A 27,456-nucleotide genomic window follows, 5' to 3' on the forward strand; every position below is an offset into this window, starting at 1 on the left:
AGCCAAAGATGATGGTTTTGGTCTTCCCAATGGTCAAATGGAGGAAACTGCAGCTCATCCAAGACTAGATGTTGGACAAGCAGTCTGACAACACAGATGCAGTAGAGGGGTGGAGAGATAGAGCTGGATGTCGTCAGCATACTGGTAGAAGCTGACCCCAGGTCTTTGGATGATGTCGCCAAGGGCAGCATGTAGATGAGGAAGGGGAGAGGGCCAAAAATAGATATCTGGGGGACTCTAGAGGGGACGGTGGGTGAGTGGGAAGAGAAGCCATTGCTGAAGGTGTTTTGGCTACAATCAGATAGGTAAGTTGTAGCACCAAGCAAGGGCAGTCCCACTGAGCGGGACAATGAAAGAGAGACATGGCGTGGCCAACTGTGTCAAAGGCTGCAGGGAGGTCAAGAACGATGAGGGGGATAATGCACGATGGTCACAGTCACAGAGGATGTCATCAGAGAACTGTCAAAAGAGGATCTACAGACTAAGCATGTGATATGATTATGGATATTGCTGGATTGCAAACGAAAGTAGGTTCACATTTGAAGTGAATGAAAAGGAATGGAAACATGTTACAAAATAAGTAAACACACAGGAAACAGACTTACGTTGTAAACAGTCGGCATTTAGTAAGTCTTGGCACTTTTCATGACATTTTACCCCACACTCAGTGCACCGCATTCCCTGACGAGCAATACCCCACAGTAAACCCTCACATTCATAGCAGTATGTAGGCGTTGTAGCGGTCCAGACCTCAAAATTGTGGGGTGTGGTACATGAGATAGGGTAGATTAAGGCTTGGAGGGTCTTTTTATAAACATGATTTTTCTGCAGAGACAAATGCAAACATTATTAAAAATTTATGATGTATTAAAAATCTGCATGATCTTCCCAGCAACTTTTTCTGTTAGAAATTCTTATGTCCACATTTGCAACGGGAACTGCCTATGTATACCTGTCATGTTGTAAGTGCACTCTCGCTCTAGTGAAAGTGCTGCAGAGGCATCACTGACAAGAGGGGGTTTGTCCTCTGAGGGAACAGTGCCAGGAAACACTTTTTGGTTGAATGGCAGTAATAATACATGTATATGTTAGATAAATCTGTAAAAAGTATACTCTCTTTTATTTTTAAATCATTCTGTATCTTTCTGTTTCCCCATTCACATTTAAGTTATTTTACCCGACTGTATTACATTCCCCAGTAACCAGCTTGAATCAGGAATTTGCCATGTGGTGAATTGAGGGGATAAGATCACTTCTCATCATTCCACTGGGCAATGAGTTTGTTTTCTGACTTGCTGCACCACCACATTTTTTTTTACAGCGAACAAAAGAGCAAACACTGTAAAAAAAACAATAATTACAGAATACCTACAAATTGTGATCTACTAAAGAATTTTACATTATTTAAGCAAAAGAAATGTGTGCAGCAGTGCAGAAATACTGGCCACGATATTATCTCAGAAGTATGTTCAGTGCAGGGTTTTTTACAGGTAAGTTTGTTGGGTCTGGAGGAAACACTCCTGCTTCTCCTGACCCACAAGCAGGGCTGTAAAGGTACTTACCTCATGGATCCTGCCCTTCTCGCCTCCTTTTGCCTGTCGGGTTTCCCGAGGCTTGGGAAACCCAGCCGACCGTGGTTAAAATTTGCAACACTGTTAAAATGGAGGCACATAGCCTCCTTAAAAGGTTTCAAAGCCTGACCCACCTCATGCGAGGGGATTGGTCACTTGTCCCTCATCCTGCCGCTGTTAAAACCGGAATTCGGCGGGTTTGAGGCGGGTTGGGTTCCTATTTCAAATTTTTAACTTTTTAATCTCCCACCCATACCAAACCCACCTGCTTTTGGGGGATAAAAATACCCCCCACTATGTTCGCAAACAGATAATGAAGTGAAACTAGAAATGGAAAATACTAACAGAGTGGGTCTTTTTCATATACACTGCTCTTACCAGCTCTTCGTCTTTCAGGGAGGTGCGAGTAACCATTGCAGAGGTAATGCCAGCTTTCCTTGACTGCACAAGTGACTGTAATGTGAAGCCAAGTGTAATATTATAAATTTAAGATCAATGCAGTTCTTTAACTTAGTAAAAAACATGCAGAAGGAATTCACTAAATTAAAGGTGGATTTGCATAATATAAATCAATAACCACATACATCTAAACTGAAAATTGTGAATTTGTTTAAGCAAAAAAAATCCAAACACAAGTGTTTGACCTGTTCTGTTAAAAGACTGAACCTTATAGATACAGGATTGTTGTAAAGGATACTCTTTGAATACACAAGTGACTGAGAAAATATTAGTATTATTACTGGTGCAATTAAGAACAATAGCTCTCCCAATGGATCAGCTGGCAAATTCCCCGTCAGTGCTGTAAGCCAAACAATCTGTGCTGTTTGTGGATCCCAGCTAGCGTGTAGAAGGAGGTGCTACACCTGGCTTTGGTGTTAAGTGGCGGGAAAAATATCATAGCATGGGTTCTCACTCCTGAATGCTACCCAGTGGCCGCTGCTAGAAACTGCTCATAACAAAGTCATAGGAGGACAGTATTGGGCTCAGTTGAGATTCCCACCCTCCCTGTTGCATAGCCTGACAACACGTGCTGTCCAGGCTCACACATTAAGTATGGCCAGTATATTGAAGGATACCTGTGAAACTCTACCTTTATGCACGTCAACACCTCCAGGAGAACATCATCAGGAAAAAAGGCACTTCACAAAAAATATTACCAACAATATTAGGAATTCGGTACCAAGGTGTTTTGGAACTCAAACCCCATCAGGAATAAGGTCCATATTAGCACGGTTGTGTGCCACTTCAAGATATTTTTGGTGCTACTTGGCTACAACTTGTAAAAATTATAAAACTCCAAGGCCTTGAATTTCCTGGGTGCATCCTGGAAGTTAGACCTGAAAATGCACCCATTCCCACGACCATTCACCCGATCTCAAGATACGCCATAATTCTCTGCCAATCTAATTAGAATACACCCAAATGTAACATGTAAAAATAGGTGTAAATCAGCAGGGCCCAAGGAAAGGGCCAAATTCACACCATGTATTCCTTCTTTAAGTATAAAAATTAAAGTTTTAACTCATTTAACTATCAATCATGCACATTAGCCACACATGTTGAAGAATCTGCAATTGGGGAAGCTTTTCAATTTTTAAGGTGACTTATACTTATGCCAGAAAAATGTATTAAAAGAAACAGAAAATACAATGTAGGTCTCATTGAGGAAATCTTTTAAAAATGCTAAAAAAAATAGCAACACAACGCTAGAAAAATGACAGTTTCCTGCTGCGCCTGAAAATCTGTTTGGAATATTAAGAGAGCCTCTGAGCAAGCACAACTGCAGGAAACTCGTAAATGATGCTCTGAAATTTGGCCAGTTTTATAGGCGGAGATGCATTCAGATGGAAAAGATCGATAGACGGCCGTAAAAGATCGAGGAGTTCTTGGCGTATTGTAGTTACACGTGTAACTCACTTATGCTCAAAATTCCACAATCCTTTAAACCATGTAATTGGTTTGTGCCCAGGTTACACGTGTCTCTGGGCGCAAATATGGAGCACATTCAAGGCCCCTGTGGTAAACCTGTAGCACTGCTAATGAGGGATGGGATGAAAATATTGCTTTGTAACTAGCATTAATGTGACACGTACTGACACTATGATTTATCACCAGCAATAAAATTCTACCCCATGAATCCTTTACAGAAATCAGCTTTGTATATAAGGTTCAGATGTCTTAAAATAATTTAAAATATTCATTGTGCAGGAGTAGAAGCGATCATGGAAATGTTATAAAGTATGATGAAACAAGGAAGTGGTGGGTTGAGGGTCAACAAGCATAAGGCTCCTTTGTTCTTTTATTGGGGAGATTATAGTACCACTTACCATAGCCTGGACAAAAGGAATGTTTGCATACAAAAAAATTACAATATGTTATTACAGAGTTCAACTCTTCTGATGCTAACAGCAGTCATGTCATATTATTACTTCACTACTAGAATTTCAGAAACTATAGCCCCGTTTTTAACCTAACTGGCTCTGAGAACGGATTAGATGCTTGATTTACAACCTGCCCGATTTAACGCTCTATTAACTAATGTTCCTAATTTAGGTGAATATTTCTTAATGAATTAGGATCATTCCTCTATATTTAAAAAAAAATCACCTTTACAACAAACTTAAAAAGCCAAATAATCGACTTTTATTCTTCTGAAATCAAAATATGGAAAAACTGTTTCTTCCTGCGACTGACAACATTGCAATTATTTATCTTTCAAAGATTTTATAAAATACAGAATCAACAGAATTATTATTAATTATTATGTAAAACACACTGGCCCAGAATTTGCAGTCAGCGGCAAAGCGATGGCGCTCGCCGCTGACCTTGAAGAAAGCTGCCCACAAATATCTAGCGGTCTCTGTGATGTCGATTTCAGCTCTCCCAACCTTTGTTTGAATCTTGTGCCAAATCTCCAGTGTCCAGCAACAGTGATGTCATCAAGCTGGCTAAGCAGCCAATAACATTGAAGAATTCTCACAGACAGCAAATCGGGAAGTAAAATGCACAGATTCTAATTTACTTTTTATACATTTTACAGAGAGCGAAATAAAGATTGGGACATACATAAACAACTTTTTAAAAATATTATTTTAAAAACCATGTAATTCTTAATCATATTAATGGGAACATTTGACATTCCACAAATATAAAATTAGTTTTCCAGGGTCCGAATGGTTGTTCAGCAGTCAATACGCTGTTAAAAACCCAGATACACCTTTTTCAACAAGGCTTAACTTTTTTTGGTGGGGGGGAGGGGTTAACAGCAATATTCTAACATAACAGGGGAAGTTTTCATCCTTACATGTGATTTCAATTGACTGCCGGCTCTGGGGAGTTCCACAGCACAACCTGTGGCGGAGCAGTGAATGACTGACCGCAACTTCAGGATATTCACCTTTTTCTGCGCATGCGCTAAATCCTAAAGTTGCTGTCAGTTTCAGAGGGGTAATGACGGTGAATGCGGACAGTTTCTCCGTCATTACCACCACAAAATCTGGGCCACTCCGTTAAACAATTTCTGAAATTGCTCTGTCCTACAATAAAATAAGTTTCATTCTGCTTTAAAACTGCAGGTGAGCAATATTTAGCTCAGCAGAATATTTCTTCAATCTGTAACATAATGAGCAGCAAGCTGAGAGGAAAGGTTCAATATTTAGCTGATCTAGCACAGAAGCACATTAATACAAAGGTAGAAGACCAAGTTAAAAGGAGTTTAAAGAAGCACATATAATGAATATCAAATAGATACTGAAAAAAACTTTATTTTGAACCCCAGATATAAAAGGTGCTACAACTGACATAAAAAAATCAGAAAATGAGGTCAAGCAGCATTTGAATGAGTATGATTGGTGATAATTTTAAACTTTGCTGACTAGCCAGTAACCCAGTGAAGTGGATTCCCCCTCCGCCCCCACCCTTTATTGAAGCCGCCTGATATTTGTTCCATTAAATCCAATGCAATGAAAATCGGGTGAGTTCTATAAAGGGGCGGCGATACACTCCACCAGCTTACTGCCCAGTCAGCAAAGTTGAAAATTACCCCCGTTACGTTTCAAGTGTTCCACCTAAAAAGTTAACCTAGCTTTCTCTTTCAGGCGCTGCTTGACCTGGTGTGTATTTCCAGCATTTTTACCTTTCATTTCAGATTTTTAGCATTCACAATTTTTCTTTTTATCTTAGCCTTTTGTTTTTTTCAGCTATTTTTTTAATCTTAGCATTTTGTTTTTATTAGTTTTTAAAAAATCTTGGCCTTTGTTTTTTTCCTCCAATTTTCATACTGGAAGAAAGTATTGTATTAGAATTAAACAAGTGACATAATCTTTACAATTAACATTTTGTGTCTGTAAAGTAAAATTCTTCACCAGTTTATTAGATAAGGGCATATTTCAGCACCAAATGTACTTGTCATTTTCCTGACTTACATTATATTAGTATGCAGCCTAGTTATGTCACTGCAGTTGATTGCAATATATCCCTATGCACTAGATATAAACCAATTTCTCTAAAAAGTTGCCTTAGTTACGAGGCTTTGGAATAGCATGGTTAAAGAATCTGCAATACGCATATATTAGTTTTTTGCAAATCATCTGAACATGCTCCAAAGGCATAGAAAAGATTACTTAACCTTTAATTGAGGGAAAAGATACTAAAATTGTTGCTAAGCACAACTGACTTGGGTATTGTACTTTCTATTTCTGATCCATGGAAGCACTATGATAGCTTGACAGTATTTTCACATCAATTTTTCCTAATTATTTTCCTAAAATTGTGAAATCATCCTAATTTTCTTCTCATATTACCGATATTGTTAATGTAAAGATTAACAATACATATATTAGTTTGAAAAGACGGTTTTAAAGCCTGCATTAAAGCAACAGTATAGCAACTATGGCTACAGACCTGTATGAGCAGTCAAATACTACACAAATCATCGTATGGGACTATGATGAACATCTTACAAACTAACTAAACAAATAGATTTTTGTTTATTTGACAGGTTTTGTAAAGAAGTATGGAAATAAGTACAACGATATATATTAAATAGGCAACAAAGGACAATAGGCTCACAGGTACTGAAACAGGCGTCAGATCTAGACTTTCGTTCCAGAGCTGGTATACAGACATAAGCAGAACAGCTTCAAGTAGCTGAAAGAATAACAAACAGTTCTGTTGCGGAAAAGGGAATGAAGTTACTGCCGCAGAAGTGTTAAACTAGTGACATCATGAACAGAAACCCGTATGGTACTGCCAGATGCTCTAACACACTACTTAAGTATGTAGCATTTCCTGCTCAAGCAATCTCCTGTCAGGTACAAGGCATCCCTTAAGCTGGCCACAAGCACATGGACTAAAATCTTAAGTTAATGTCAACCAAATTATTCCTATTATCCCAGTATTTTGATCACACCTGTTGAGTGCAAAGCAACAGGGAAAAACAAAGCAGAGAGCATTAGCAATGGCAGTAACAAAAACTAACACAAGTGCATCTAATATATCCTCCAACATACAGACAATTCATTGGAAGAGAAAAAAATGACTTACCAGATCGCTAACAAGTGGGATGGGTTTTTTCTTTCGCAGGTCTGGCATACTGTCAATACCATACAGCCCACCTCCAGTCCTAGAAAAGGCACCAACAGCATACAGACTTGTAACTTTAGTCCTTGAAAATCAGGTATGAACATGTGATCATGTAGATTAGTGGTTATGTTACTGGACGGGTAATCCAGAGACCTGAATTAATAATCCAGAGGACGTGAGTTCAAATCTACCACGGCAGTTTGAGAATTAGATAGAATTACATTTAACTTACAGCACAGAAACAGGCCATTCAGCCCAAAAGGTCTATGCAGGTATAACAACAGAAAATGCTGGAAACACTCAGTAGGCCAGGCAGCATCCATGGAGAGAGAAGCAGAGTTAACGTTTCAGGTCTGTGACCCTTCGTCAGAGCTGGAAAAAGTTAGGGGTCTATGCAGGTATTTATCCTTCACACGCGCCTCCTCCCACCTTACTTCATCTCACCCTATCAATATATCCTTCTATTCTTTTCTCCCTCGTGTACTTATCTAGCTTCCCCAAAAATGCATCTATGCTATACGCCTCAACCACTCCATGTGGTAGTGAGTTCCACATTCTCACCACTCTCAATTGAATTCTGATTAAATAAATCTGGAAATAAAAAGTTTGTATCAGTAAAACACGTGACCATAAAGCTATCTGCTTGTCGTAGCAACTCAACTGGTTCACTAATGGCCTTTAGCAAAGGAAACCTGCTGTCCTTAACCTGTCTGGCCTGTATGGGATTCCTGTGGGTCACTCTTAACTGCCCTATGAAGTAGTTCAGTTGTATCCAGGGCAAGTAGGGATGGGCAATAAATGCCAGCAACACCCACATCCTGAGAATGAATAAAAAAATTGTAGATTTGCATTTCCTGCACATATAAATGCACCCGTATTCCACAAAAGAGGTCAGATTCTGAAACTGAATCTTATAATTCAAATAAAAGAGTTATTTACATATTCAGAGCAAAGCATCATTTTTGTATACTAAAGATGCATGCATTCTATTCAAAAAAACTTTGTCAAGCTAAAAGATCCTTTCATTTTTTTTACCATCAGACCTACAACTCTAGCTGAGAGAGTAGAATAATTTGGACAGTAGAATTATCCATACTCCATGAGACAGATAATGTAGTGTCAGCAACACTGGGGTCAGGGGCTGGATCATCTGGTATGAGCAGCTTTAAAAGTCACCCTTAAAGCTGTCTTACAACTACAGGGGAACAATGACTGGCAGCAGGCTAGAGGTGAGAACTACTCCTTTCAGTGCCACTGCTTTGAAGGTACTGCTACAGGAAGCTCTGCAGCAAAAGGTAGTTCTGGAGGTAAGCATCACCTTTCAATAAATTGCAGTGTCAGAGGAAACATGGATGGAGGTGACACACAGCATCTTTGCATAGCCCAGCACAATTCTTCCTCACATGGGAACAGATCTTGGCTGGGCGGTACTGCAGTATTTCCCCCATTTCCAGGTATCTGAATTGCTTCTTGATGAATCTGATGGTGTGCTCGAGTCACACCCATCCAGAAGCATGTGGCACATTGCACCTCTCCTCGGGTCTTGCCCTTCAGTTACAACGTGGTGTCATCAACCATGGTTGCAGTGCATAGCCTTGGTCCCACAGCCGCCATCTCTGCAGTCTCTGTGTCTGTTCAAATAATTCTGAAACTATTGGCTACTGTAGGATAAAGGAATCATGGTAACTAATTGGGCAACCAAGTGTAGAATTATGTTCCTGTACTCACAGACCAGCTACAGATTCATTGAATGTTAGGTTTTTCTGTTCACAAATACAGTTGCCTTGGGAATAGGGGCACGTATGACCACGTGAAAAAGTGCTCTGGGGGGTACTGCCCCATGGTAGAAGTGGAATGCTCTTTTATGATGCTGGCACCTATCCAAAAGGGAAACTGATGAATTCACTGGCCCTGGGAAAGAATTCCTTAACGACATGTACATCTCAGAGGAGGGCTGTCTTCAATGCTTCTGCTTCACAAGACAGGCTGCACAAACACCTGCATGTTGTTAGAAACTAGGGGTGCCTAAAAATGTATATGGCTTTTAAATGATAAATTTAGTTTTCCTGGGAAGCTTGCATTAGAATTTGAGACAGTCTTTTTAATCCGTTAGATTAGGTGAAACATAAACATTCCACATGGGGGCCCATAGGATGGTCCTGCCAGGCTAGTTATCTGTTGTTTGTAAGTTAGGGTTTTGACTTTGTTAATGTAGCTTTAATTTGGCCAGTAAAGGCCCAGCCTATGTTTCTTCCATTATTACTAATAACCATATTATAATCTCCACAGAGAGAATTTGGAGTTTGTTCAGCAGAACTGCTTGTGAAGATAATTAAAAGTTAATTAGGAAAAGACACAGAATGAAAGGAATTTGAGGAGGATAAGGTATCCATCTTAGATGAAGGTGAGATAGCGACTGGTTAATGTGCGACAGCTCTGGCTGGGGCCATGATTAAAAGGGTCAGGGCCAGGCCTTGTACTTGCTGGGAAAAAGGGGGAGAGAGTAAAAAGAGATAAGATGGATTCCAATGGAGGAACCTTCAAAATGTAAAAACAAGAAAGATAAATTGGATGAAGTAATGAGACCTTCTTTTGGGGAGGGCTTTCATCCAAACACCAAGATAAAGAACTTAAGCTGTCATTGGTTGATGAAGTTTTGGAGGAACCTCTATAGGTTAAATGGTCTTGTCAATAACTTGGCCTCAGGCCCACCCCTAAAAAGAGAATAAAAAGTGACACCCCAAGGGCTTGCACACAGACTGCAGAAGAGAGAGCCGAACAGCTGGTCGAACGCTCTTTTAAGAGTGATCCCATGCTCGCCATCGAAGGCCCGAGAGAAAGAGAGAGAGACCAGGAGCCAGAGAACTGTTTACGCATGCCAGCCATCTGTCCGATCGGGTCCGATATCAGCTGCTTGTCACGGTCGTATGTTTTTGCTGTATTACTAGTGTGTTATATTCTGTCCTAAACTCTGATTAAACACAATGGCCTAGAAATTGGGTTTTGGCTTAGCCAGGGCTTTAGCGCCGGAAGTTAGTGCCGGCGCTAAGTCCCCCTGCGCGCGCCAAAAATTCAGCAGGGCCGCGCCCAAACGGCTGCCGGCGCTACTGAAGGGTCTTTGCAGCGGTAAATCGGCGCTAACTGCCGTTTCGCGCCGCAATTCCGGCGCTGCGGCACCCGATGCGGTGCGGCAGGCTCGGGAAGTGCAGGCCTCCTCCTTCCGTTAAGGAGGAGCTGCCTGCACCCGGCCGCGGCCCGCGCAAATCTGTCTAAAAATGAGCCCGGCACCTCGGACAAGTGCCGGGCTTGCATCTGTTCCGGGGGGTAGGGGGGAGAAGTCCGGGGAGGGAGCTGCGGGCAGGCGGCCGGCGGGAAAGCGGCCGGCCGCCGCGGGGCCTTTAATGCGCCAGCGCAAACTCATGCAAGACTCTGTTGCCAGAGTCTTAGTTGCGGCTGCCACGGGCGAGGCGGCCGCAACTGAATTTCGGCGCTAGGGCCCGTCGGCATGGCAACCGGGACGCTGCGCACACCGATGACGTCATCGGTGCCAGCGCAGCGCTACCGGTGCAACGCCGATTTAGGGCCCCAGGGAATTTTTAAACTGGCCATAACTCTGGCGCTAGTCCCTCTAGCGCCTCAAAAGCGGCGCTAAGGCAACTGAATTTCTAGGCCAATATACCCACCATATTGGTTTGCACTTGATCCTGTTTACCAGAGATACGTGAATCTCAACAATGTAACATCTGGATCAGGGATGGTTTTCCATAGAAGTGTAGATTACCAAAATATCAAACTTTATTGCTGTTGGATGCTTCCACCCCAAAAAAAATTTTTCCTGACATTTCCTGTAGAAATGGCATTGGCTGGATTGGATATACAAATTTCACCAGGTGCCAGGGTTCACTTGAGTGCAAGGAGTCACACATGGTACCCATATAGCATCAGGGCCCTTCATATCAACCCAATGACCTTCATGAAGATAAAAGAGCTGCGCTCAATTCGTATTCAGATGGTACCTGACCATAAAAAGGTCAGTGGTCATTATCGAGGAAGCAGACATGATGGCTTCATTGTACAGCATTTTGTTGTGCCTGCATTACTTGTAGGACATATAGCACTAGGTGGATGATTCTTGGGAGAACAGAGCTATCTCTGTAACCATGACTGTTAACACCACTGATTTACTAAGTGTAACTTTAGGGAGTCTAATGAATGTGATTATTCATGTTTAAAATTATTTTGTCAATTTATTAATTTTCAGAAATTCAATCATCAAACCGGGGCTGCCCACACCCCTGGTATGGCACAATGGCACCCATAGTGTGGGAGTGGGGGGCTGTGTAAGTTTTGCCCTCTAATTTGAATAGGTAACGGATACAGGAAAAGCTTCCACAGAGAACATGGACTGTAGCACACTTGACTGAAGGAGGTCCCCAGCTGAGTGAATACAGTTATCTGGGTCCCTTATTCTTAGTCAAAAATGAGAAAGAAGGGTGCTGGTATCAGGAAAACAGAAAAAGGTGTGTGTGTTCATTCTTTGTGAGGCCCATCAAGCATGCCACAAACCTAAGTTGGGAACTGCCACATCTGCTGGGGCATGCTATTTCAAGCACTCTGTACAACTCATTGGGGGGAAAATTGGGTTGCTCGCAAAGCTCCTAGTGCCCGGGCGCAGCGCCATTAACACCTCCCACGAAATTCAGTGGGAGGTTAGCGGCAGTGGTAGGTGGCTGGTAGCGTCCCGCGGCGCTACGCCGCCGGCGATGACATCATCGCCGGGCGCAGCCCCCTGACCGCAACCTTGGGTTGTGCCCCCTGACCTATCACCGAACGATATGTCCGACAGGGTCAGGGTGGTGTTTATGCAGCCACAATGGCACTACTTAAAGGGCAGGTGTCGGGCGGCCATTTTTTTTTGGCCGACTGCCAGCACCTGCCCCCTTCCGCTTTTTTCTTTGGGGTGCCGGCCACAAACGCTCAGCCTGGCACTCCTCGAGTGCCGGGCTGTTTTCCCGGTACCCCGCTCCTCGGTGGTCCAGCAGGGCCCCGGTGCACGCAGTGCTAGTCCCCTCCCCTTTAATCAGGGGAGGGAGGTCTGCAATGATGTGGCGCTACATGCCGACGCATGTGGCACTGTTGCACGTAGTGCCGCGAAATTCACTGGTAGTGCCCCAAGAAGGAGGGGGAGCGCTTCCAGTAGCGCCCCGCCTCCTGCTTGGGGAGCTACTACTGAATTTATGATGCAGTGGCACTAACTTTTTCAGGGCGCTAAAATTAGTGCCCCGACAATGTTAGCACCACCGAATTCCCCCCCCCCCCCCCGTTGCCTCTTTCTTTTATACAAAGTATTTACAGCATAGAAACAGGCCATTCAGGCCAACAGGTCCATGCCAGTGTTTATGCTCCACACGAGCCTCCCTCTCTTCTTCATCTAACCTCATCGACATATTCCTTTCTCCCTCATGTGCTTATCCAGCTTCCCCTTGAATGCATCTATACTATTTGCCTCAGCTACTCCTAGTGGTAGAGTTCCACAGTCTAACCACTCTCTGGGTGATGAAGTTTTTCCTGAATTCCCTATTAGATTTATTAGTGACTATCTCATATTTATGGCCCCTAGTTCTGGTCTCATCAACAAGTGGAAACTTCTTTTCTATGTCTACTCTATCAAACCCTTTCATAATCTTGAAGACCTCTATCTGTTCACCCCTTTGTCTTCTCTTTTCTAGAGCAAAGAGCTTCAGCCTTTTCTGATAGGTATAGCCTCTCAGTTCTGGTATCATTCAAGTAAATCGTTTTTGCACCTTCTCCGGTGCCTTAATATTCTTTTTATAATATGAACAGAACAGAACTGTTCACAGTACTTCAAGTGTAGCCTAACCAAGGTTCTATACAAGTTTAACATAACTTCTGCTTTTCAATTCTATCACTCCAGAAATCAACCCCAGTGCTTTGTTTGTTTTATTATGGCCTTATTAAACTGTGTTGCTACTTTTAGTAATCTGTATATCTGTACCCTCAGATACCTCTGTTCCTCTATACCATTTAGACACTTATTTCCCAAGGAGTATGTGACCTGCTTATTCTTCCTACCAAAATTAATTACCTTGCACTTATCTATATTGAAGTTCATTTGCCAATTACACACCCATTCTGCAAGTTTATTAATGTCTTCTTATAATTTCTCGCAGTCCTCCTTTATATTAACGACACCACCCAATTTGGTGTCATCCGCAAATTTTGAAATTGTATTTCCGATTCCCGAGTTTAAATTTTTTATGTAAATGGTGAATAACAGTGGTCTCAGCACCAATCCTTGTGGAACACCACTTCCCACCATTTGCCAATCTGAGTAACTACCTTTAACCCCAACTCTGTTTTCTGTTTTGAAGCCAGCTTGCTATCCATTCTGCTACCTTTCCCCTGACTCCACATGTTCTGACCTTAGTCACGAGTCTACTTATCGAAGGCTTTTTGGAAAACTAAATATATTATGTCTACTACATTACCCTTATCTACCCTCTCTGTTATTTCTTCAAAGAATTCAATATGGTTGGTCAAGCATGACCTTCCTTTTTGGAATTCATGCTGACTTCTCTATTATATTTTCAGTTTCTAGATGTTTTTCTATTACATCTTTGATTAAGAATTCCATTATCTTTCCTACCACCAACGGTAAGCTAATTGGTCTGTAGTTCCCTGGACTTGCTCTATCTTCCATTTTACATACAGGAATCACATTAACTGTTGGCCAGTCCTTTGGCACTATTCCCTTTTCTAATGAATTGTTATATATGTGTTAATAGAGGCTCTGCCATCTCTTCCCTAATTTCTTTTAATATATGCAGATGCAATCCACCAGAGATTTTATCCTCTCTAAGTTTGAGTAGTTTATCAATTATCTTCCCCCTTTCTATCTTAAATGTCTTTATATTCTTTTTGATCTCTTCTTCTAATGTCATGCCCACCATGTTAGTTTCCCTAAAAAGTACCGAGGCAAAGTAATTATTTAATATTTTGGCCATTACACTGTCATTACATGTGAGTTTATGGTGTGTAGCCATTAGTGGCCCTATCCCTATCCTGATTTTTCTTTTGTTATTTATGTGTCTCTACTATACTATACTATTTCTTTTTATATTCTTTGATAATTTAATTTTGTAGTTTCTCTTTGGCTTCCTAATTGTTTTTGTGACTTCTTTCCTAACCTTTTGGTATTCCCTTTTGTCACCCTCTCCTTTCTTGTCTATGTACATATTGTACTCCTTTTTATTTAGTTTCAATTTTGCCCTTATTTCTTTATTCGTCCATGGTGTGTCATTACTGGCTAGCTTATTCTTGCTTTTTAGTGGGATATATTTCTCCTGGACTCTATTGATCACTGTTTTAAATGTTTCCCACTGCTGTTCTATTTCTTTGTTTGTCAATAAATGTTTCAAGTTTATTTTCCCTAGTTCCATTCTCATCCTCTTAAAATCAGCTTTTCCAATTTATTACTTTGATCTTTATCTTACTTATGTCCTTCTCAATCTTTATCTGAAACCTGATTATGTTGTGATCTGCTTTAGTAATGTTGATTGAGAGATAAATATTGGCCAGGACACCGGGGATAACTTCCTTGCTCTTCTTCGAAATAGTGCCGTAGGATCTTTTACGTCCACCTGAGAGGGAAGACGGGGGCTCGGTTTAATGTCTCATCCGAAAAATGGCACCTCTGACAGCTATTGCCTAGATATTGTCCTACATTTACTTCTCTTTTCTGTTCTGGTTCATTTTCCATTATTAGATCCATAGATCCAGCAGTGCTCCTTGTTGGACTAAGAAAGGTGTCCTGCACACATTATAAAAACTCCATTCCCTGTACCCCTTTCACTGCCTCTTGTCTGCTTATTTGGGGGTAGTTAAAATCTCCCATGATTATTATTTTATGTCCTTTACTCATTTCACATATTTGCTTACATATTTCTTCTTCCACCTCCTTTCTGCTATTAGGTTGTCTGTAGTATACCCCTATTAGCGTGATCAATCCCTTATCATCTTTTATTTCAATCCATATGGATTCTATTTCTAACCTTCTATTAGTTATGCCCCTTTTTTCTACTGTCATTGTTATCACTAATTAGTAGAGCTGCTCCACCCCCGGCCCCCTTCTTCCTTCCATATCCCTTCTGATTATAACCTGCAATATTTGATTGCCAGTTCTGTTCTTTATGTAGCCATGTTTCAGTTATTCATACTATATCTGGTTCCACGCTACAGATTATTGCCTCCAATTCTCGTGTTTTATTTTGGATGCTGTGCATATTGCTGTACAGGCAGTTTAATTCATCTTCAGTAGTTGTTCCTTTTACTTCATTTTTAACAATCCTTTTATACTTCTGTTTTATAACTGTATTTTTTCCCTCACTGCTTATATTAACCTTGTTATTTTCACCAGATTCATCCCCCCTTCTTACTAGTTTAAAGTCCTATCGACAGCCCTATTTATCCTTCCTGCGAAGATACTAGTCTCACTCCAGTTCAGGTGGAGCCTGTCCCAGTGGTACGGCTCCTCCTGTCCCAGTGTCCCATGAAATGAAAGCCCTCCTTCCCACACCAGTCTTTCAGCCATAAATTCACCTTCCCGATTTGCCTATCCCTATGCCAATTAGACATGGCTTGGGTAGTAATACCAAGATTACCAACCGTGAGATCCTGTTTTTTTAAAATTTAGTTCCTAACTTTTCATATTCCCTTAGCAAGACCCTCTCCCTTTTCTTCCCTATGTCATTGGTCCCAACATGGACCACGACAACTGGATCTCCCCCCCCCTCCCTTTTCAAGTTCCTCTCCAGTTGCTCCAATACATACTTTCATTGTGTTTAAGCTGCATGGAGCAGTTTCATAGAGGTGGAAATGGCAGTCGAGGAATAGCAAACAGATGTTGAGATATACAGGCCAAGGTGCTCCCCTGCTGTTTTAGCGTTTCTCAGTGGGGTCAAGAGCCATGGATACAGAGGATAGCTCTGTTCTAAGAACTATCCATCCAGTGCTTTTACCCCTTCAAATAATGTGGGCAGAAAGGAATGCCGTACAATGAAGACTACATGACTGCTTCCTGGATAACGGCCACTGACATAATCAAAGTTTCTATGGTCAGATACCACCTGAACACAAATTGAGTGTAATCCTTTCACCTTCATGAAGGGTTGATTATGAAGAGCCCGGCTACCCACATGGATACCACGTGCTACACTTTGCGCTCAAGGGAACACCGTCATCTGATGAAATTTGTATGCCCTGCCCAGCTGGTGCAACCTTCCACAGGAAAAGTCATGAAGATGTTGCCCCCTGCAAACGTAACAGTTGTTACTTCCTTGACAGATGTGTGAACTGCAGAGTGTCAGATGTTTCCGGGGTTGCTTGGAAGTATCTGATACCATGAAAATTCCATGCTGTGGTAACCTACATTTCTATGGTAAACCATCCCTGATCTAGGTGTTATGTGCAACTCATTCTATAAGGTGCCGCATAAAAGGTTATTACACAGGATTAGGGCTCATGTTGGGGGTAATATAGTAGCATGGATAGAGGATTGGTTAACAGACAGAAAACAGAGAGTAGTGATAAACGGATCTTTTTCAGGTTGACAGGCTGTAACTAGTGGGGTGCCGCAAAGATCAGTGTTGGGGCCTCAGCTATTTACAATCTATATTAATGACCTACATGAAGGGACCGAGTGTAATGTATCCAAGTTTGCTGATGATACAAAGCTAGGTGGGACATTAAGCTGTGAGGAGAACACAACGAGTCTGCAAAGGGACATAGATAGACTAAGTGAGTGGGCAGTAAGGTGGCAGATGAAGAATAATGTAGGGAAATGTGAGGTTATTCACTTTGGTAGGAAAAATAGAAAAACAGAATATTTTTTAAATGGTGAGAGACTTTCAAATGTTGGTGTTCAGAGAGATTTGGGTGTCCTCGTGCAAGAAACACAGAAAGCTAGCATGCAGGTACAGCAAGCAATAAGGAAGGCAAATGGCATGTTGGCCTTTATTGCAAGGGGGTTGGAGTATAAGAGTAAGGAAGTCTTGCTACAATTGTACAGGGCCTTGGTGAAACCACACCTGGAGTACTGTGCACAGTTTTGGTTTCCTTATCTAAAGGAAGGATATACTTGCCTTGGAGGCGGTGCAACGAAGGTTCACTAGATTGATTCCTGGGATGAGAGGGCTGTCCTATGATGAGAGATTGTGTAGAATGGGCCTATACTCTCTGGAGTTTAGAAGAACTTGACTATTCCAACGTACTCCTGGCTGGCCTCCCACATTCCACCCTACGTAAACTTGAGGTCATCCAAAACTCGGCTGCCCGTGTCCTAACTCGCACCCATCACCCCTGTGCTCGCTGACCTATATTGGCTCCCGGTTTAGCAGCACTCGATTTCAAAATTCTCATCCTCGTTTTCAAATCCCTCCATGGCCTCGCCGCCCCTTCCTATCTCTGTAATCCTTCAGCCCCACAACCCCGCCCCCCCCGAGATAGCTGCGCTTCTCTAATTCTGACCTCTTGATGATCCCTGATTATAATCGCTCAACCTTCCCTGCCTAAACCTGTCCGCCTTGCTACTTCTCTTTCCTCCTTTAAGACGCTCCTTAAAACCTACCTCTTTGACCAAGCTTTTGGTCACCTGCCCTAATTTATCCTTATGTGGATTGGTGTCAATTTTATTTGTCTTAAAATACTCCTGTGCAGCGCCTTGGGACGTTTTACTACATTAAAGGCGCTATATAAAAATACAAGTTGTTGTTTTTGTTGAATGAGAGGTGATCGCATTGAAACATACAAGATTCTGAAGGGGATTGACAGGGTAGATGCCGAGAGGTTGTTTCCCCTGGCTGAAGTGTCCAAAACTAGGGGGCATAGTCTCAGGATAAGGGGTCAGCCATTTAAGACTGAGATGAGGAGGAATTTCTTCACTCAGAGGGTTGTGAATCTTTGGAATTCTCTGCCCCAGAGGGCTGTGAATGCTGAGTCTTTGAGTATATTCAAAGGCTGAGATAGATAGATATTTGGAATCTAGGGGAATCAAGGCATATGGAGATCGAGCGGAAAAGCGGAGTTGAGGTTGATGATCAGCCATGATCTTATTGAATGGCGGAGCAGGCTCGAAGGGCCGTATGGCCTACTCCTGCTCTTATTTCTTATATTCTTATGTTCTTAACAGAAGCAATGAAGACAGCTCTCTCTGACATGTACAAGTACAGTTCACAAGGTGTGGCCATTTATGTGGCATCATTAATTTGTGAAAGGTCATTTCTAAATTTTAGAAGCTTTATTGCGTACTATGCGTTAAGTGAAATGTGTGGTTTCTTCATGTAAATCTTGATTTTATCTGGAAAGAATCAATAACAGGACTTGACAGCCATAAAAGATCACTTCAACAGCTTTGGAATTATTTTATTGGTTGACAGATGCTTCCATACTACATTACTTACTGTGGACAACAGAGGAATTACTTACCCTCCTTCAAACCAAGGTGTTTTTGATGGATCTCCATCACCCCCAAGTTGAGCCTAATGTTTTTAAAAAAAAAAGAGGAACAAACATTTAAGAAATGCAAATTTGGTCACAAATTATTCAGACAAATATATTTACTAAACAGATCAGCTCATGTTATTGTATCCTGTTTCCAAATGCACCAAAACACAAATGTCTGTGTTGAAACACAGCGACAATAATAATCATAAACGACAAAAGGGAATGGTAGGTATAATGAATGGGGGAGTTGTAAAATTTCCTTAGTACACTGGAAATGAAAGGGTTTGTTCATTGAAAATTGAACATGTTTCAACCAAATACGCTGTCATCAAACACAACATTTCAATAATATTCCAAATCTACAGGTTTGCCATGACAGAAAATAAATTGTAAAGAACAAATTGTTCAATTTTTTTGTATGTTCAGTATGAGTTTAGTAAAGGATGAAGAGCCTGACTGTATACCTGTTAAAACAGGTTACACCAGTTCCCAGCTGCTCCACAACACACAAGGTTTATTTTATTAATTGCTGCACTGTGATCAAAAATTGTAACTGTAAATTGTGATTTGCATGCACTCTCAGCATGCATACACATCGGCATCCCCATTCTCTATCTGGGTCACTGGGTGGGGTCAAAGCTGTTAAATGTTGACTATTCTCCCTTTCTTTCCTAGAAATTGTAAGCCGTTTCTTTTTTAAAAAAAATTCAGCTTTGAATAGGCGTCATTTTGTAGCTCAATCCTTTACATGACGCACAAGTTAGCAATCTCTGCCCTATGCCACCTTCTTTTTAGACTCATCTGTACCAAAAGGCTGAGATGCCATTTGTGGGCCCAGACTTTGTATATGTAAACTTTTTTTCCCAATCCCCCTACTGAGCTGTACAGCACTCAAATCCACCTTGAGTAATAATGGTGCAGAAGAGAATATTTTTTTCTAGCTGACGGAAAAAAAGAATTTGCACTACACACTGTGCATGATAAATACATTGAGCTTCATCAGTAAAATTAGGTAATGGCTTAAATAAAACAACATTTTTAATTTAGAGTGTTTATAGATATCACTCACTTACATAAGTGTTTGCAGAAATTAATAAAACATGCACTTTTTGTGAGTTCAATCAGCATTAAGCAGGTTCTTTGATAACTCTGAATTATGCAATTTAAAAAAAAATGACTTTTTCACATTTTAATGAAGTGATGTTAACTAGCAATGCAGTGACAAAAAGACATGCAGTTGTAGCCAGAACAAGATTATAATAATATCTGGATCCCTTGTTGCAGAAATTTAGTAATTGGAAATATTTTAACCTGCAGCTCTGCTGTACACCCTTCTGCAAAATAAAAAGCAAGGAAAATATTGTTAGTGTGCACAGGCATAATAGTCAAAGATTCACAAAACTGCTATGCAAGGAACATTTTTTCCCCTATTTGGATGCATTTTATTCTTTCTTTCTTCCACACAGCGAGGACAAACTGGTTTCAGGTTTCTGCTATCAAGGCTGGCCTGAATTTAGGCAGTCTGATGTGTAATCTGGGATGACTCACCTTTCGAACTTCACCTCCACTCAGTATGCAGGAGTCCAGTTTTTGCTCAGGCCTCCCTCTTAAAAAGTATCCACCACGTGAGGAATAGGGCGTCAAAACTCAAGTCGACCTACTATGACAGACCGTTGGAATGTCATGCCACACTTCAGACATTTATGCTGCCACATATATTTTTAAAGCTTTTGTTACGGGTGAAGTATTGATATTTACGTAATTGCTCAGTTAAATTAATTTAAGCTATTTTTTCTAATTTTGACCAGTAGGAAATAATACCACTAATTTTTTTTTCTACATTTACCAGGTTGCTGCTAGCCTATCGCATTGTACTGACAATGCTATTCAGCTTAACCAAGGCAGGATAACAAATGAAATTACTATTATCATTCCTCACATTCCAAAACTTCACAAAGCTAAAGCTAAAATATTATAGAGTCATAACGGCATAGAAGGAGGCCATTCGGCCCATTGAGTCCACACCGGCTCTCTGTAGAACAATCCAGTCAGTCCCATTCCCCCGCTCTATTCCCGTAGCCCTGCAAGTTTATTTCCCTCAATTGCCTATCCAATCTCCCCTTGAAAACATTGAGGGGGAGAAATTCGGTATCGCCCCATTTGGGGCGCAATTATTGGCCGGGCGCAAAGTTTAGCGCCTGCCGCTAATTATTGCCTCCGACTGCAAACTTGGCTTCTATCACCCCTGGAGGGCCTCCTCTGGTTCTACTGTTCTGGACAAGGTGAAAGAGCTCGTCATGGTCTAACATTATCTAGTTCTTTTAGAATCTAACAATAGCAACCACTGAACCTTCTCTTTTCCAATGAGAACATACCCAATTTATGTAATCACTCATCATAATCCAATCCCTCCATACACAGAATCATAGAATGGTACAGCACTGAAGGAGGCCATTCGGCCCATTATGCCTGTGCTAGCTCTTTGAAAGAGCTGTCCAATTAGTCCCACTCCTCTCAATCATTCTGGAAATATATTTGCATAAAGATTTCTGCATCTTCACAGGGTTTTTTTTTAAACAAGTTATTTTGCTTTTAAGGGAAACCATTGCTAATGGCAATTTGCTACAGGCAATAAAAAATTGTGTAATGAAAACACTTTCAGCTGGACAGGTTTTATAACCAATATATGCTAATGAAGGCCTAAGTTAACAAGAACACATGGCTTCACTACCAATAGGATGCCCTATTTTAGACTACTGATAGATTTAGGGTGGCACAACATGTCAGAATTTCAATAATCTGTAACAAGACATGGAGCAAAAGACTACAGATTCACAACCACAAGTTTCCTATCTCATCTATGCCATTACATGGAGGTAGAGTGGATATAAAGTACTTCCACAAAAGAGAAAAGGAAATAAAATGCCTATTATGCAGCAGTCATAGACCAGTAAATAACTGGGAACAAATTGCCTGAGCAGCTCTCTTGCAAGAGATAACATGGTGCACAAAGATCAAAGATGAAAAATATATATTTTTTAAACCTTCTCAAGGGAATCCAGGGATGCACAATAAATGTTGGCCTTGCCAGCGACGCCCACATCCCATGAACAAATAACAAAAAAGAATTAAGAATATGTTTAGTTAGGTGATTCACATTTTAGGTACCAATACACTAGAGGAAACATTACAATTATGCAAATATTTCACTGTTGTGCAATACACTCCTTGTATTATACTCTAATTCATACCTTAATTTACCCCCACTACCAATTCTTCACGCTAGTGTTATATAGCTCAAAATGCCCTATATAAATGTGCTCAAGCAGACATGGTGCAAAAATATCACATACCCACCATTATATTATATTGAAATTTTAGTGATAACACTGCAATGCCATAGGAGATGATTCACCTTTTTAGAAAATAAAAAAATTACACTATCAGTACTAGTTACTATTATTGTAAAACTGCTGAAACTAAATGGATGTTATACAAAACATGGAGCAAATATTTAGTTATCAATGATGCCTGTAGTAAAGATGCCATAACTTTTTACCTGACTCAAACATTTTAGTTGATAATTTGCAAAAGATTAATTTAGGTCTCTTTAATATCCATCCCACTCGGCAATAAATCATTTTGCCATCCTTATGTCAGAATCATTACAGAACAGTCACAAATAAAAACTACCATTATAACTCAGTAACGCTAAAGCACACTCATGTTTCTCTCTTAGCAGTTAAAATGTAATTCTTTTTACAGTGCACTGATGGGAGTGCCTGCAATCATGATGTAAACAATGATGTAACTTCAGCTAGGCTTAAAGAATGCCCAGGATGTCGAACGGACACCCTGTGCACTTTTTAAACCCGACTTGATACTGCACTGTAGCTACAAAAAATATAAAACTGCTTCCTCTGAGGAGTGTTACAATGCCTATCTCCAGAGTCAGTTCAGATCATGGCTCTGGAAAACATTTTGCAGCAATTCTAAAGTTGTAGTGTCAATGCAGCCTTAGGTATGATAATTTATTGTGTATGTGTAAATTAGTGTATTTTTAGTCACTGGTCTCAGTTATATTTATATTAAAATCTCGAACTTGTAACCCCTTAATATTTATTTATAAAGTTTCAACCCCCACCAAAAAACTAATCAATTAAAGTACCATAATTAACACAAAACTGATTAATATTCAGTGCTGGTATGTACATTCTTAACATATACCTGGTTCTCTTGCTTTTTGTTGATCAGCATACCTCTGGTTGGCATTACGTTCCGTCGTTTTTAAGGCTCTTTGTTGTCTCTCCTCAAGAACACTTCTGAAATTATTCAGGCATTTATTTAAGTGTTCTTTATCGCTGTACACTGTCTGTTGCATACTGGCTCTGTGTTCAAGGGTATGCGCTAGTAAAACTACCTTTTCTCGGTTGCCATCTATTTCTGGTCCTCCACAAAATGACAGCAGCACTTGATCTTCAAAAGACTGTCTAGTCTTGCAAGTTAACGAGTTCTGTGGTGAATAGTTGAGTACTTCAGGTTGGTTACAAGTAAAGGAACCATCAGCTAAGGGTAACTTTTGATCTGCACAGACTTCATCTATCAATCTGTTATGTACTTCTTTTGCAGAGTCCTTGAATGGATCTTTACTGCTATTTCCATTTTCTCTCTCCAGACCTTCCTTTCTGTAGGATATTATGTTATCATTACTTTCTGCTAGATTCCAGTTGTTAAAGTCAGGCGAGTTGACATCCAGCATCTCCTCATGATTCTGTGAATTTGTATTGTCTAATCCTGTAAATGCTTCCTTCAGGATAGATTTAAAATCTAACAGCCTTCTCCCTAACCTTTTCAGGTTAAACCTCACATCTGTTGAATGAATGTTTTCTTGGTCATGATCTCCAACTGTCCCTATGTTATCAAAGCTTTGCTCTGAAAAATGGCTCCATTCCTGATAACCAAGGTACTGATCATTTTCAAACATGTCGTCATTAAAGTTGCTTAAGTTCTCTCCCATATACATGGTGCTCGATAAATTTATATCTGCATCACTTTGCGAAGTTTCGATATAGCCATTCACCTCACCATTGGGCAATTCTGCTACTTGATTGGTAGATACAAGAAATTTATCCAAGATTGATTCCACTGTTTGATTTTCAGGGCTCATTATAAAATAATGTTCTTGCTTCTGACAATAGTCCTCCTTCGTGAAATGTTGGCACTGACAAGGATAGCCTTGCTCCAAGAGAGTCAAATCTTCTGAAGACATTTCATGATATTCTAAAAAGTCAACTAAGTGTCCAGATGTCCCTGATGTATCTATCCCAGGTAAACAGTTGGTATCTATCCCAGGTAAACAGTTGGTATCTATCCCAGGTAAACAGTTGGTATCTATCCCAGGTAAACAGTTGGTATCTATCCCAGGTAAACAGTTGGTATCTATCCCAGGTAAGCAGTTGGTATCTATCCCAGGTAAACAGTTGGTATCTATCCCAGGTAAACAGTTGGTATCTATGATCTGGTCAGTCACACAAGCATTAGAAAACCCAACAACTTTGGTGGTGATCGTCAAATCGTATTCTTCAACTGGCTTCCCAGGATAACATTTTTCTCCACTGGCCAAGCTTTTTATCTTTGTAACTTCTTCAGTCTTTCTAAGTGTGAAAGATGACTCAACTTCTGAGCTACTTTCTAATCCATTAAGTGTGTCTTCACAAATGCAGATGGTTTCACGCATGTGCTCTTCCAAATCTAGCTCTTCTGAAGGTTTCATTGAAGTCAGTGAATTAGGACAGTATTTTGTAGAAGGTGTATAAGTGGAAATTTCAATCCCCATGCTTTGCAACTGGTGACATTTTTCACAGATAAGATCCCAGTATTCAGGGCTAGCACAAGCTACCACGATAGGTCTTGGTTCCCCTCTCACATTTCTCATTAAATCCAATCGATAAGCTTCTTTGATATGCAGCAGCTGTTTAATGCCTTCAAAATAATAATTATTTGACAAATGACTATTAATTGTATCTTCTGGGTTTTTATCTGCTTCTTCAGGAATATTGTAGAAGTACAACAGCAAGTCTTCTTGGATGTTCATGTTTCTGTCTAGCCCACACAAACCACTTGATGCCTGCAAGCCATTCCTCAGACACTCTATTTCAATGAATACTGCATCTAAACAACTGGACACTTCATCTACAGATGCTTTTAATGAAGTCAAATGTCTCAGTAAATCTGCAATTTCTTCTTGTATTCGATTAATTCCCTGTAACTCCTTAAATATAAGTTCAACAATACCCTCTGGCTGGTGTGAAACATATTCATTCTGTAAGGGACAGCTATAAGCAGCAACAGCTTTATTATCTTCATTTTTGTGAACCGTAATATAAGTTAACATATTGTCATCACTTAGACTTTCAACCAGATCTTTATTGCAAAGACTTTGAAAATTATTGACCCATGACAGATTGTCTGTCAACTCTTTATTCGGAAGGTCTGTCTCATTTTGTTTGACTGCATCTTGGTCTTTTGGACAATCATTTCCATTCATTTTCTGCTCCTTCTTACACCAATCTATTGCAGTCAAGTCACTTTTTTGGGGAAGTAAATTGGAATCAGTTCTTTCAAAGGTGGAATCCGTAGCCTTTGGATTGTCTGACTTGAGGCTACACACAAACATATCTGTTTCAATTTCAACAGAAGGAGGTTGGTGATTTTTGGACAGATTAAAAACTCTACCATAATGTAACATTTTCTGCATTTGTCTCTCAGACCAAATAAAAAGTGGATTTTTTTGTTTTTTTCTTACTTTAGGGCCTTAGCCTTACATTTGTATTTAACAGCAATAGCAACATACTTTTTTTCCTTCTAATTTGTATATTTCTTTCTGGAAAACATCGTACACTATGTTTAGAACTAGAACATGGAGGCCATTATTCCATAATGTGTCTGGTTACATAGACAGTTACCAATAAATGCAGAGAGTTTAAGTGAATTGTACACATTTAACATCCCCAACCTTTTCTTCTTAATGTTTTTGTTGGGGGTGGTTGAAAATACAATGTACACTTCCACATAGGCATAAAGCAGCACTATAGAAACAGAAAAGTCATAAATTAAACAACTGATAGAAGACGAAGACAAAAATATAAACAAGTTGAGTACATTGTGACCTGGCTTAGAAAAATGTTTCTAACAAAGGTGCAACCTTTCTGAAGTGTTAATACGTTTACTATTCCTTAAAGGAGCAGCATGTCCTAATGGCAATTCTGCCAACAAAACACAATGAAAGAAACCTTGCCATTTGGGGGAAGGGGTGCAAAGAGGGTGTAATTCTAAATAGAGGAGTACTCCTGCTGCCCTGCCATAGTGTTAAATGGGCAAGGTGACCCAAGTCAAATTGAAGCCTGGCCTCGTTCCTTAAATAACATGTGGGATGGCAACAGGTTTGTGTCCGTCACTGCAATTAAGTGGAACTAGCTAAGCTAGGGCTGTGTTAGCAGAACTGTTACCCAAAACACCTTTAAAAGTGGAGGAATGAGGGGGCAATACTTTTTAAAAGGAATACCATTCTTTTGATTTGGGATATTTTCACTAAAAAGTACACCTTTATACAGTTAGAATAAGATTATAAAAAGGAATACTGTACATTGTCATCTAAAGCAATGCTGCTTCATTCTTACAAGTTAATTCAATTCAATTCCCTCATAATACAGCACTAAATATTAACTCCGTTTCTTTCAGATAATCCTTTTCATAAATCATTTAATTCAGAATAAAATTAAACAATGTCCTAATAAGCAAACAGATGCAATGCACAGAAAAAAAAAATCTATTCATTCCTTTTAAACATGCTAAAAATAGCTTCTGGTAAATGAGGATGATAGGTGTTAAAGTGGATTGACCATTTATTATGGCTGATTGCTGGAAAAATTAAAATAAATTTACCTTCCAAGTCCTTATTTCTAATCAGCACAGTCTAAGTCTCCATTAATGACCTAGGTTACCAACTTTCAGAGCAGAAATTATTTCTCCCCCAAGCATGTACTGATGAAGTGCCAGCAGCACAGACTAATACTGAATCCAACCGTGTGTCTGAAAGCTTCTCTGCCTTTCTCACATCATATCATTAAAAACAAAATATTCAAAATGTTAATTTTGTCGACCATCTGTTCTTACGTAGCACACCAAATATTTCACTTTTTGAATCTCATTCCATTTAGAAGATCCTCTGGGGAGATCAAGTGCAATATATATAACTTGCACGCAACTTAGGAAAACTGAAAGATGAATAAAATATGTAAATAAAATATTTTTAAATGTTGTGACAGGATTAAGTCAGTTATGGAATTCAAAATGTTATTTTAATTTATACTTAAAAATTCATAAATGAACACATTTTCTTTTTAAGAAAATATTTAACAGTCTAAATATATTCTACAGTATAAATTAAAATTATATGTGATTTGAAGCATTTACATGAACAGAGTTTATGGAAGATAATGTAGGGCACAAATACTGGGAGTGGTAAATATTTAGCCCCTTGACCATTCCTTCCAAATTAGTTAGAGGATTTTTTTTGAAGGTAACACAGTAAACATGGTCCTGTGTAAAATCCATTTTATCTACTGAATTATGAAGTAAAGTAGCACAGACTTGTGGTATTCATACTATGGCCAACCTCCCCCTTACTATAGGCTTCAGCAGATATATTGCTCCTGGGCCACTACGCATAACCAGCAACTACAGAATTAAATTTTATGATGGATTGGTGGGACTAGATATC

At 40.1% G+C, this 27,456-nt stretch overlaps 2 protein-coding genes across 14 annotated transcripts in view; both read right to left on the reverse strand.

Moving 5' to 3' along the window:
• Positions 1-27,456, reverse strand: part of unc13bb (unc-13 homolog Bb (C. elegans)) — an 807,248-nt gene that overhangs the window by 240,453 nt on the left and 539,339 nt on the right. For all 13 annotated transcript variants that reach the window (XR_015074481.1, XM_085972924.1, XM_085972914.1 and 10 more), the window contains 4 exons: positions 18,657-18,709; positions 7,116-7,194; positions 1,950-2,024; positions 606-825 (listed from right to left, as the gene is read on the reverse strand). Coding sequence is in view for 12 of the 13 variants with exons in the window: in XM_085972924.1 (XP_085829050.1) it covers positions 606-825; positions 1,950-2,024; positions 7,116-7,194; positions 18,657-18,709 (427 nt within the window). In the remaining variant the exon portion in view is untranslated. The remainder of the gene's footprint in view (positions 1-605; positions 826-1,949; positions 2,025-7,115; positions 7,195-18,656; positions 18,710-27,456) is intronic.
• On the reverse strand, positions 20,732-26,961 carry LOC147123432 (uncharacterized). The gene has a single exon (XM_085972946.1). It carries the CDS (start codon positions 25,429-25,431, stop codon positions 22,891-22,893), a length of 2,541 nt encoding a protein of 846 aa, XP_085829072.1. The 5' UTR covers positions 25,432-26,961; the 3' UTR covers positions 20,732-22,890.

Source organism: Somniosus microcephalus, chromosome 2, assembly GCF_052327205.1.
Source record: "Somniosus microcephalus isolate GS21.2 chromosome 2, FLI_Smic_1.0, whole genome shotgun sequence".
NCBI lineage: Eukaryota > Metazoa > Chordata > Chondrichthyes > Squaliformes > Somniosidae > Somniosus > Somniosus microcephalus.

Coding starts and splice junctions, on each gene's coding strand:
- LOC147123432 (XM_085972946.1), bottom strand. CDS start 25,431: ATGCAGAAAATGTTACATTATGGTAGAGTTTTTAATCTGTCCAAAAAT.